Source organism: Mobula hypostoma, chromosome 3 (genome assembly GCF_963921235.1).
Source record: "Mobula hypostoma chromosome 3, sMobHyp1.1, whole genome shotgun sequence".
NCBI lineage: Eukaryota > Metazoa > Chordata > Chondrichthyes > Myliobatiformes > Myliobatidae > Mobula > Mobula hypostoma.
In genome coordinates this window covers 154508340-154522175 of record NC_086099.1, presented here as the reverse complement: position 1 = coordinate 154522175, position 13836 = coordinate 154508340, and the positions used below count along the sequence as shown (strand labels likewise).

General features: G+C 40.7%; 1 protein-coding gene across 1 annotated transcript in view; it reads left to right on the top strand.

Moving 5' to 3' along the window:
- Positions 1-13836, top strand: part of znf830 (zinc finger protein 830) — a 68933-nt gene that overhangs the window by 40282 nt on the left and 14815 nt on the right. The window contains exon 9 of the mRNA XM_063043939.1: positions 8016-8092. Within this exon, the coding sequence (XP_062900009.1) occupies positions 8016-8092 (77 nt within the window). The remainder of the gene's footprint in view (positions 1-8015; positions 8093-13836) is intronic.

The following is a 13836-nucleotide window of genomic DNA, read 5'->3' as shown; positions in this document are numbered from 1 at the left end:
GGTAATCAAGCAGAAGAGGTTTGGCCCTAAGGAACTTGCAGTGTTGGTCTTGAGCTGGAATAGTTGACTCAGACAATCAGAAGAATCCTTCTTTGAGGAAGGTTTGATCTGAGCTACTGGGGTGTTTTCTATTTGGTAGCCATTGACTTAAGTTTTATGAAGGCACGTATAAAAATGCTGGCTTGATGTCAAGGGGAATTACTCTTATCTCACTTCCAGAATTCATGCTGCTTGGTCTGTTTTCACCAAGCTGTAATGGGGTCTGGAGTCAAGTGAGACAAAGATTGGTCTGCTCATATAGCTTGAATCTAGCAGATCAACTGTACAGGAAGGATTCTCTTTAGGTACGTCAGACCTCACTTGCAGAAACTGAGAGAGAAATAGGATAAGCAAAGGGAAGCATGGAAGAGGTGAGGCTCAGAGAGGATACTGTCAATTCGGGTTAATTGGGACCACATTGGGGCCAGTACATTTGGGGTCAATTAAGCAGTTGTCCCAGTTAGCCAAAGTTTCATGGAAATAGTTAAACCAGTACAGTATTAAAAAGACGAACTGCAGTTTAACTGAGTATCAAATTACGTACTGTACTTAAATGAAACATAGAATAAATTGGATCCAACTGCTTATTTCTCGCTAACTATTAGTAACAAAAATCACTGCTTTTTGAACACAAACACACTCAACGAATGCTATTTAAAAACTTCGCTCTAAGCACGGTATAGCATCTTAACAGCCTCATGAGTGATTCTGTTTAGAGCCTGTTTGGGACCAGTCTCCTGTCCCAGTTGCCCATATTCCGCTCAGAACCCTCTAAGCCCCTCCCCTCCACGTACCTATCCAAATCCCTCAACCGCTTCCTCTGGAAGTTCATTGTAGATACTCACTACTCTGTGTAAAGAAATTATTTCTCAGGTCGCTTTCAAATATCTCCCCACTTATCTTGTATCTGTGCCCTCAAATTCTGGATTTCCCACCCCTGGCTATAACCATCCACCTTATCCATACTCCTCATAGTACGAAAATGGCAACTCTTTTGCATGCACAGCTCTGAAGGGAATCATAAAATACTCCCAGTTAGGATTACTCCAGCTGAAATCTACCATCACAGACATGGGCACTTCAGTGAGGAGCATCATTTTAAGATGCTTAAAAAAATCTATCGATCCTCAAATTCGTGGACCCCGACTGCAGACTCAGGTCACAAGTGCAATTTCTGTTTAAGGAAAAGGAAACACGGACAGTGTGCTGGCCTGCAGGTAAAATTAAAAGCAGAGCCCTTAGACCCCCACCCCCTGCTAACCTGCTGGTGAAATAAACAGTCTCTGGAAAATAAAACTGAAGACCTCAGAGCAAGATTGCAATACCCGAGGGGACACCAGGGATTGCAGTGTACTTTGTTTCATGAATACATGCCTCACCCCCACCATTTCAGATGCAGCCTTACAGTCCCCTAATCTGAGGAAAGACATCCTTGCCATAGAGGGAGTACAAAGAAGGTTCACCAGATTGATTCCTGGGATGGCAGGACTTTCATATGATGAAACACTGGATCGAATAGGCTTATACTCGTTGGAATTTAGAAGATTGAGGGGGGATCTGATTGAAACGTATAAAATCCTAAAAGGATTGGACAGGCTAGATGCAGGAAGATTGTTCCCGATGTTGGGTAAGTCCAGAACGAGGGGTCACAGTTTGAGGATAAAGGGGAAGCCATTTAGGACCGAGATTAGGAAAAACTTCTTCACACAGAGAGTGGTGAATCTGTGGAATTCTCTGCCACGGGAAACAGTTGAGGCCAGTTCATTAGCTATATTTAAGAGGGAGTTAGATATGGCCCTTGTGGCTAAAGGGATCAGGGGGTATGGAGGGAAGGCTGGTACAGGGTTCTGAGTTGGATGATCAGCCATGATCATACTGAATGGCGGTGCAGGCTCGAAGGGCCGAAGGGCCTACTCCTGCACCTATTTTCTATGTTTCTGTGTCCAGGGCTTCACCATCCATTACTTGGACAGGACAGCGGAGTCTGTTAAAGGTAGAGGAGGTGAAGGCGGAGTTCCTTCATGATTATTTCATCATGATGCATCGATGTGGCGATTCTGTCGCAGTCCTGCTCACCCGACCTGGAACATCTGTGGCCGAGTGAGTTTTCTGCCATCATCCTGGTGGCAGTGTACATTCTACCCCTGCCAACTTCAGGAGGAGCTGAACACCGTGACCAGCAGTCACAAAACAGCACACCTTGGTGCCTTCCTGATCATTGCAGGAAATTTCAACCAGACCAGCTTGAAGAAGTATGACCAACTGCCACCAACATATCACCTGTGGAACCAGGAAAGCCAATATACTTGACCACTGTTACATCACCATCGAGAATACTTCCTGTGCCATCCCACACCTACACTTTGATGCAAGAGATCCAGGTACAACCTACGGAAGGATATTTTAAATGCAGAAAATAATTCCGATTGAAGTTAGACACGAAATTAGATGCACATCAGCTCTGGCAGGTTTGTATGCCATTATTTCCTACAAGGCAAAACGTAACATTGTTAATGGCTGTGATACTTCACTCCCAGATGAGTGAAATGCACTTTACGCATGCTTTGAAAGGGAGAATCAAACTACACTAGGGCAAATCTCTGCAGCATCTGGTGACCCTGTAATCTCTGTCTCAGAAGCTGACGTCAGAACATCTTTCAAAAGAGTGAACCCTCGCAAGGCGGCAAACCCCGATGGTGTACCTGGTAGGGAACTTAAAACCTGTGCCATCCAACTGGCAGGAGTGTTCAAGGACATCTTCAGTCTCTCACTGCTACATTTGGAAGTTGTCACCTGCTTCAAAAGGGTGACAATAATACAAGTGTCCAAGAAGAACAGGGCGAGCTGCGTCAATGATTATTGCCCAGTTGCACTCACATTTACTGTGATAAAGTGCTTTGAGGTTGGCCGTGGCCAGGCTACTTAAGCAAGAACCTGGACCCACTGCAATTTGCCTATTGCCAATAGGTCTACTGTGGATGCAATCTCACTGGCTCTGCAACCAGCTTTGGACCACCTGGATAATAGCAATACCAACATCAGGCGCTCTTTATTGATTACAGCTCAGTGTTCAACACCATCATACCCTCAGTACTAATCAACAAATTCCAAATCCTGGGCCTCTGTACCTCCCTCTGAAACTGGATCCTTGACTTCCTCATCGCAAAACCCAGTCAGTGCGATCGGAAATAAGATCTCCTTGCTGACAATTGACAGCAGCGCACCTCAAGAATGTGTGCTTAGCCCAGGGCTCTGCTCTCTACACACATGACTGTGTGGCTAGGCATGACTCAAAACACCATTTATACATTTGCTGAGACACAACTATTGTTGGCAGGATTTCAGATGGTGATGAGGAAGCGTACAAGTGTGAGGATAGATTATCGGGTTGAGTGGTGTTGCAGCAAAAGCTTTGTATTCAATGTCAATAAGATCAAGGAATTGATTGTGGACTTCACCAAGGGGACTCGAGGGAACACACACCAATCCTCGCTGAGGGATCAGCAGTGGAAAGGCTGTGTAGGTTCAAGTTCCTGGGTACCAACGTCTATGAAAATCTATCCTGGGCCCAACATTGATGCAATTGCAAGAAGGCACAACAATGGCTATATTTCATTAAAGTTTGAGGAGATTTAGTATGTTACCAAAGACTTCAGCAAATTTCTGCAGATGTATTATGGAGAGCATTCTAACTGGTTGCATAATCATCTGGTATGAAGGGACTGGATTGGAAAAAAAATGGTAGAAAGTTGTGAACTCAGCCAGCTCCATGTTGGGCACAAGTCTTTTCAGTATCGAGGACATCTTCAAAAGGCAATGACTCTTAAAGACAATGATTTTGGAAAAAAAAATATATATAGTATTGTAATTTATAGGTTTTTTTAATGTTGTGCACTGTATCTGCTGCGGCAAAAACAACATGTACATACTGTATGCCAATGATATAAACCTGATTCTAATGATTTTCTAAACATTATCCTGCACTCCTAGGAATAATGATCCAGCCTGGATAATCTCTTCTACAATTCATGCACTTTAATCCAGGCAGTATCTTTGTAAATCCCTTCTGTACTTTCTCCATCTTGACAAAACTGTGCACAATTTCCCTAGTGTGGCCTCACCAATGCTTATGTAACTGCAGCATACTATCTCTTCTCCTAAACTCGATGTCCAGACTGATGAAGGTCAGCATGCTAAATGCCTTTTTCGTCACCCTATCTACTTGCACGGCTGCTTTTAGTGAACAGTGCACTTAGTACTCCCTTATCCTTCTGTTCCTCAATACTCATCAGTGCCACTATTCACTCTGTAAGTCTTACCCTGGTTCAGAATTCATCACCTCATACTAATCTGCTTCCTCAGCTCATCTTCCCATCTAATCAAGATCACTGGCAATTCACTGTATCCTGTTTCATTGTTAGTAAGACCCCAAATTTTAGAATTATCAGCAAACCATTGCTAAAATCATTTCCAATCATGCCAAGTACATTCATATCTAAATCATTTACATAAATAATGAATAGCAACGGTCCCAACACTGACTCCTGAGATTCCCCACTAGTCACAGGCTCCAGTCAGGGAATCAACTTTTAACCATCATTGTTTTCTTCCTCTCAGCGTTCCAATTCTGAATCTACCTTGCTGTGCCCCCTTAATCCCATGCGACCTAACCTCCCTGACAGCCTCCCATATAGACCTCGTCAAAAGCCTTAGTAAAGTCCCTATTGGCGACATCCATTGCCCTACCATCATCTATCCCTTTAGTTACCTCTTCATAAATCTCCAAAAGGTTCATCAGACATGACCTCCTTCTCACAAAACCATGCTGACTGTTCCTGATCAGACCTTGCTATAGTGATATTAGATCTTGTCCCTCAGATTCCCTCCAGTAACTTCCCTACAACTGAAGTCAGGCTGATTGCCCTGTAGTTCCTGGCTTGTTCTTGCTACCTTTCCGTGAACAAATGGCCACCCTGCAGTCTTCTTGCACTTCATTAGTGGCTAATAGTGAAGCATATATTTCTTAAAGTGCCTTTACGATTTCTTCCATGGCCACCCATAAAGTCCAGGGTGCACTTTGGATTTGCCCTTCTTAATTTGCTTCAGGCTGCAAATACTTCCTTCCCTATAGTATGCATATGTTCTAAGACCTCACTACGTATTCCCCTCATTTCCTAGGCATCCAGGAGAAATAGACATTAAAAATCTCTTGCAGTTCTACACGTAGGTAGCCCTGATGGTCTTTAAGAGGAACTCGACTCTCACTTGCTCCCTTTTACTCTTAATATTATTAGATCATAAGATATAAGAGCAGAAGTAGGCCATTCAGCCCATCAAGTCTGCTCCGCCATCCAATCATGGGCCGATCCAATTCTTTCAGTAATCCCCACTCCCCTGCCTTCTCCCCATACCCTTTGATGCCCTGGCCATTCAAGAATCTATCTGTCTCTGCCTTAAGTACACCCAGTGACTGGCCTCTACAGCCGCTCATGGCAACAAATTCCACAGATTTACCACCCTCTGACTAAAGTAATTTATCCGCATCTCTGTTCTAAATGGACGTCCTTCAATCCTGAAATCATGCCCTCTTGTCCTGGACTCCCCTACCATAGGAAATAACTTTGCCATATCTAATCTGTTCAAGCCTTTTAACATTCAGAATGTTTCTGTGAGATCCCCCCTCACTCTGAACTCCAGGGAATACAGCCCAAGAGCTGCCAGATGTTCCTCATATGGTAATCTTTTCATTCCTGGAGTCATTCTCGTTAATCTTCTCTGAACCCTCTCCAATGTCAGTATATCCTTTCTAAAACAAACTGCACACAACACTCCAAGTGTGGTCTCACGAGTGCCTTATAAAGCTTCAACATCACATCCCTGCTCTTATATTCTGTACCTCTAGAAATGAATGCCAACATTGCATTTGCCTTCTTCACCACCGACTCAACCTGGAGGTTAACCTTTAGGGTATCCTGCACAAGGACTCCCAAGTCCCTTTGCATCTCTGCATTTTGAATTCTCTCCCCATCTAAATGATAGTCTGCCTGTTTATTTCTTCCACCAAAGTGCACGACCATACACTTTCCAACATTGTATTTCATTTGCCACTTCTTTGCCCATTCCCCTAAACTATCTATGTCTCTGCAGGCTCTTTGTTTCCTCAACACTACCCACTCCTCCAGCTATCTTTGTTTCATTGGCAAATTTAGCCACAAATTCATTAATACCATAGTCCAAGTCATTGACCTACATTGTAAAAAGCAGTGGTCCAAACACCAACCAATGTGGAACTCCACTGGTAACCAGCAGCCAGCCAAAATAGGATCCCTTTATTCCATTTTGTGCCAATCAGCCAATGCTCCACCCATGTTAGTAACTTCCCTGTAATTCCATGGGCTCTTATCTTGCTAAGTAGCCTTACATGTGGCACCTTGTCAAAGGCCCTCTGAAAAGGCAAGTACACCACATCTACTGCATTTCCTTTGTCTATCCTGCTTGTAATTTCCTCAAAAAATTGCTGAAGGTTAGTCAGGCAGGGCTTTGGCCTATCTTGTCATGTGCCTCCAGGTACTCCGTATTCTCATCCCTAACAATCGATTCCAACAATTGATGTCAGGCTAACAGGTCCATAGTTTCCTTTCTGCTGCCTCCCACCCTTCTTAAATAGTGGAGTAACATTTGCAATTTTTTCAATCATCCGGTACAATGCCAGAATCTTATCAATTCTTGAAAGATCATTGTTAATGCCTCTGCAATCTCTCCAACTACTTCCTCCAGAATCCAAGGGTGCATTCCATCAGGTCCAGGAGATTCATCCACCCTCAGACCATTAAGCTTCATGAGCACCTTCTCAGTCGTAATTTTCACTGCACATACTTCACTTCCCTGACACTCTTGAATGTCCGCTGTACTACAAATGTCTTCCACTCTGAAGACTGTTGCAAAATACGCATTCAGTTCCTCTGCCATCTCGGCATCTCTTATTACAATATCTCTTTTACTCTGCTTGACAAATCCAGCTCATGCCCTCTTTTGCCCTCCTGATTTTCGTTGGTGGTCTTTAACTTCTTATATTCATCAAGAGATTCATTGATATCAGCTGTCTAAATTTAATGTATGATTATTTCTTTTTCCTTGGCAGAGCCTCAATCAGCCAGAATTCCCTGAATTTGGTATGTCTACCTTTCACCCCAACCATAACTTGCTGGAGTCTTGATATGACCTTTATAAAAGCTGCCCACTTGCCATCTGTTCCTTTGTTTTTGAATAGAGTTACCCAGTTTACCCCAGCTGGATCCTGCCTGATGCCCTCAAAGTTGGCTCTGCTCCAATTCAGAACTTTCACCTGTAGACCTGTTCTACTACCATATTCTTTTTTTTAGGTATTAGACCACATCTGTGTGTTCCAGGTCTGGCTTTGCTGGTATTCTGTACAATTGTGACAAAGTCTTTCTGTTGTTAAACTCCAGCCCCCTTTCAATGAAGTCCAGTAGGCTGTTTATCTTATCTATTTGTCGAACCTGCTGGCTTATTTCTTTGTGATTCATACAGAAAACACCTCAATTCTTCAGAAATTTACAGACTTGCAGTTTCTCTCCATTTAGCTAATAATCTGGACACAACTGGGAATTTTTCCATATTGTTGGGAAAGTACCAGTGTTGTAGCTGTACAGAATGTGCATTTCTAGGGGTGCAGATAGTCCTGAGGCAAATTTTCAGTGTTGCAGTTGGGATATTGTAGTGGCCTGCAACCTCTGGTATCAGTGCACCTGCATGTTTCTTCATCTGAAGTGAAGCAAATTGGTTGAGTGAAATCTAGCTTCAGTGCTGGCAGGAATCTTCAGAGGAGGGTGTAACTGATTATCTCCTTAGCACCAATGAGATTTTGTTCAGTTATTATACAGGTTTAAAACTGCTGCTTTTGTAATAAATATTTATCCTATTTTAATTATCACTAATTTCTTTATGACCCAAAGGTTTCAGAAGCAATTGTAGCAGAAGATGACGAAGAAGTTCGTTTAGATAGACAAATAGAAGAAATTGATGAACAAATGTAAGTAAATTCAAATAAGTTTTGCATTGGGATATGTAACAGTACAATTGATTAAATGTCTGATTGATAGTTTTTTTAACATTTTTTACAGTGTTTTATAAATTTACCATGTTAGAGGTTTAAAAGTGAAAGTGCTACCCTTTGAAATATGTGATCTGTTCCTTTTCTATCTATATTATCTGGTCACATCACAAGATTGGGGATGGATTAACTTTACTTCATATTGTTTTCTGTATTAAATAGGTTTCAATGTTTTAATTTTTCTTTAGTGATTCTACAGTTTTATTACTCAGTTATGTGTCTCTGTCACTAATGGCTTTATTGCAATGGTGATTGTTGAATGTCAAAATATCTTTCACTTATTGGAGATGTTATTGTCTGATTTTTTTTAATATGAATGCTACTTTTTGTAAGCAGGAGATTTCTGCATTATCAATTAGATTTAATTTAGCATTTCTAAAACTGCTTAGCTACATTTGTGGCATTTTCTTGTGTGTTGGTCTTCGGTACTACAGCTACAAACTCGTCTGTTTCTACAAACTTTGTCATGTTCAGTCCTTGAAGCCATTTCTTAATATCATGTGTTTTTGAATGGGAAGTCTGGCTTCTGTGATGGTGAGGAGCTCAGATGCTCAGCATTTCTGGCTCAACATGCACTTCAAAAATGTAGTTCATTGTGAAGCACTGTGAAATATCCTATGATTCTGAATAGAAAATGCAAATTCTTTTTCATCCTTTTCATTCTTTGTGATATCTTGATTTTCCTGCTACCTTCTACACTCTTTGGAGAAGATGTGATATAATTGAGGGTTGATTCTTTGATTTTTTTTTTTACTTAACTATTTGATTTATTTTTGCTCTCAATCCCATTCTCCTGTCACCTTCCCGTAACCTTTGACACATAACCTAATCAAGAACCTGTCAACCTCCAGTTTAAACAAACCCAATGATTTGGTCTCCACAGTCATACACAAATCTCTGGCTAAAAAAATTCTTCCTCATTTCTGTTCCAAGGCAGTACCTCCGGTCCTAAATTTTTCCCAATTGGAAACAACCTCTCCATGTGCACCCTGTGCCTTTCAATATTCAGTGAGTTTCAATGAGATCCTCTCTAATTCTTCTAAACTCCAGTGAGTCTAGGCAAAGAGCCATTATTCCTAGGATCATTGTTGTAAACCTCCTCTCAACCCATCCCAATGTCAGCATCTGAATATTTTCATCTGCCACTTCTTTTCCAATTCTCCTAATATGTTCTTTTGCAGACTTGCTGCCTCTCAACACTATCTGCCCCTCCACCTATCTTGTATCATCCGCAGACTTGGTCACAAAGCCGTCAATTCCATCATCCTGAACATCAGTATAGTATATAATGAGTAAAGTAGTGGACCCAACAGCAACTCTGCAGAACATCACTAGTCACTCGCAGACAACCAGAAAATTCCCCATTTATTCCCATTCTTTGTCTTCTGCCAGTCAGCCAATCCTTATTCCATGCAGTATCTGTCCTATAATACCATACATTCCTCTTTTATTTAACAACCGCATGTGCAGCACCTTGTCAAAGGTCTTCTGAGAATCCAAGTAAACAATATCCACTGACCCTCCTTTGTCTGTTATTTCCTCAAAGAATCATTACAGGTTTGTCAGGCAAGAAATCCCCTTGAAGAAACTATGCTGACTTTGGCCTATTTTATCATGTGCCTTCAAGTACCCGGAAACCTCATCCGTAACTATGGACTCTTACCAGCCACTGAAGTCAAGCTAACTGGCCTATAAATTCCTATCTTTTATCTCCCTTCCTTCTTAAAAAGTGGAGTGATAGTTGTAATCTTAAAATCCTCTGGAACCATTCCAGAAACTAGTGATTCTTAAAACATCCTATTAATGCCTCCACAACCTCTTCATCTACCTCTGTTAGAACATTGGGGTGTCGCCCACCTGGCCCAGGTGACTTGTCTATCTTTAGACCTCTCAGCTTCCCAAGCAAGTTCTCCTTAGTAGCCATTACACTCACTTTTGCTCCAACATTCTTGAATTTCTGGCATACTTCTGGTGTCTTCCACAATGAAGATTGTTGTTCATCCACTTTTTGCTAGCTCCCTTTCTAATGTCATTTTCCAGCAGTCTGATGTCCACTCTCACCTCTCTTTTACTTTTTGTATATCTGAAATAACTTTTGCTATCCTCTTTTTATATTATTGGCCAGTTTACCTTCACATTTAACCTTTTCCCTTCTTATTGCTTTTTTAATTGATATATATATTTAAAGCTTTCCACTCCTCTAGCTTTCCACTAATTTTTATTATATTTTGTGCCATTTCTTTTGTGTTTATGGTGTCTGACTTTTCTTATCAGCCATGATTGCCTCATCCTCTCTTCAGAATGTTGCTGCTGCTTTGGCATCTGCTGATCCTGCGTCTCCCAGAAATACCAGCCTCGATGCTCTATCATCATCCTGGGTTTTGTTTACTGTTTGAATGAAGATCTATGTATATAACTTCCATTAGCAACGTATGCAAAATGCTGGAGGCACTCAGCAGGCCAGGCATCATCTGTGGAAAAGAGTAAACATTTCAGGCCCCCCTCCTCCCCACCTTTGTACTCTGACTTCTCATTTTTTTCCCCCAGTCCTGATGAAGGGTCTCGGCATGAAACGTTGACTATTTACTTTTTTCTGTAGATGTCTAGCCTGCTGAGTTCCTCCAGCATTTTGTGTGTGTTGCTTGGATTTCCAGCACCTCCAGATTTTCTTGAGTTTATAAGGTCTTTATACGCATGCAGTTTCTTAACTGTACCTACACTTCCTTCTAAAGATTTGATACTAATTTTTTAAGGGCTAAAAAGGCTACCCCACCCCCTCAGCCCACCTTCCTGTTTTTTGATACAATATGTATCCTTGGATGTGAAGCACACGGCTATGATCTTTCAGTCAGGTGCTCACATCATACCTACCAATTTCTAACTGCACTGCAGAACATCTACCTTATTGAGTATACTACATGCATTCAAACATAACACTTTTAGTCCTATATTCACCATTCTTTTTTTTTAAAGATTTTTTGTTTCATCTTGTCTAATTCATCTTGCAGTTTTACCTTCCTTAAGGTTGTAAGAATTCAGTTTCTAAGCACTAATCCTCCCAAGAATCCCAATGCCACTTTATGCCTCAGTTTTACCCTAGCTGTTTCTTCCAGTCTCAAATGAGTTCAAATCTAGTATAATTATTTATAATTGGGCTAAATACACCAAACATGATTTTTGAACCTTATCATTTAACGAGATAGATTAATAAACTTCTGGAAGTGTAACCTTTATGTATGTCTCCGTGATAGCCATTCATTTGTTTCGGGTTTTGCCTGAGTTCACTTGGGTGCTCAGCAGAAATTTTCTCAAAATCAATTTTTTGTAAACCTGCTTGATGCTGTTGATAAAATTAATATTATTCTTCAGCTTTGTCAGTGTGACAAAGAGTATTAAAAAAAATGCTTTGTGTCTTTTCCAGTCAATGAGATACAAGCTGTTTATCAAATTCACTTTCATTCCAGTTGCACATTCACAGTCCAAGGTTTCTAAGGAAACTAAAGCATAGGGAAGTAGACACTAAGAAAGAGATGAGTGATTCTATTTGTGTGACTGAAATCAGCAGATACGTTTGGAGTTATATAACTTTCAATGCCTAAAACTCACTTTCTTCATTTTTACATAGGACCTTGCCTCAAAAGGTAGTGTTTCATTCCCATATTAACAGTTAGTGTAAAAATAGAAGCGCAAATATGGGAATTCACACCAGATTGTTAACTATCTAATTTTTGTTCAAGAGGAAAATTGAGCTGGTCATTTGTTATTTATACATAAACTTGGCTTCACCAAGTTGGTATAATATTCATTTGGTGCAGTCCCTGTTGGGAAGTACTAATTTGGAAGCCAAAGAAGAACAAACTCTTAGAATGTCATTTTGTTCTATTGATTTTTGCTAAGACCCTATTTAGGCTGTGTTGATTTCGATAGAGTATTAAGGAGTTATTGGTGCCATTAAATTGCCATAAGTTCAAGACAAACAGATGCTGGAATTGCACAGTTAAGTGTTTGAAAGTCAATCATATAAATTTCCCTTTAATTTCTATCAGTTGTTTTACATTAATCCTATGTAGGAGACTGTTCCAAGAAATTAGAAAGCCTAGGATTCAAGGAAATTGACATAGAAATTAATGTGGGAGGTGTGATAATTAAGTTTGCAGATAAATTTGTATGTTAATAGTGAGAAAGGTAATTTTACACGACAGCATGATATTGATCAGCAGCTTTTTTAAAAAGTGTTGCTTCCTCAGAAATGTTTTGTGATTATGGTAGACAGCTTGCAGCTGAACAGAAATATAATGTCAGACTGCTTGTGTAGGAATTTGGAGAAACAAGAAATGAATTTTTATTGAATACAATGTTTAATTTCATAATGGTGCTGATGTTTTCCAATAGTTCGACCAAGCTCAAAATGTTTTAGTTTTTATTTCTACATGGTCTTTGAGGCTTCTCACTTAATTTGTCACCAATTATCAGCCAGCATTGATGGATTCCAGTTGCCCTGATACTGTTTCTCCATGACCGCAATGTCCTGGTGAAATCTTTCACCATGTTCATCACTAACAGTGCTATGATTTGCAAGGAAGAAGTCTAAATGGGAATGCAGAAAATGGATCTTTAGTGACGTGTTGCACTTCATGGTTTTGTATGCTTGAAGCATGTTGCCAACCAGCTGCATGAAGTTTGATGCCCTGTAATTGTCAAGAAAATTTTCAGCAACATCCTTAAATGCCTTCTATGTGATGTTTCTCTAGTCCCACTTGGTGTTCTTTGACTTGCATGTCATTGACCTGTTTGATTTGTGGAGCAACAAAAATACCTTTCTTAATATTTTCCTCAGTTATTCTGGGAAACATCTGTCTCAAATATCGAAATCCTTAACAGAAATTTTTGAGCCTGATGACAACAGATTCGATCCTCGCAGCTTTAAACCCAGTAATTTTGCATTTACCTTTGACAAATCCAGGTCTCCAATCAGGTTATTTAACACAGTTTGAGTTATTAGTTGAGATTCACTCGACATAAAAGGTTCAAAATCTCTATCAATATTAGTGTCATCATCCATTCCTGGTTTGTGCATCATGGCATCTTCATCTGCCTCCTCAAGACTCCATGTCTCTGGTGGCTTCGGTACTGGAAGACTACTGTCATGCATCACAGGTCTCATGGCTGAAGGAAGATTGGGGTATTCAATGGATTTCCTCTTTTTAGCAGAGAAATCAGGCACACTGGTCAGATGGAAGTAGCGGTCTGTCACGTGATCCTTCTGCTCTCACCACTTCATTAAAACAGCCAGTGGCATTGACCCCCGAGTACCTCTGAGCCAAGCTCTAAGATTGACAGCGCATGTTGTGCCACAAATATGAGGAGCCCAGCCTTTGTCTTGGTCACCAATTTTACACCCAAGGTCTCAAGAGCTCACAGGCCTTAGTAAGAGGAGTCATGCTTTGTCTTTGAGAATTAGCGTATACATTTGTTACTTTTCTTAAAACCCGTCCTGCCATGCAGCATTTGCCCTGCCTAAGCGTGTCCTGGCATACCAGGATAAGATAGAGAACTTTTTAGCTTACATTGTGGGTGATTGTTAAAAAAATGTGTGATAGGGAAACTTCATGGTGATTTTCATGATCAGCAGCTCAAAATCGTAAAGATACACCTAAAAGGGT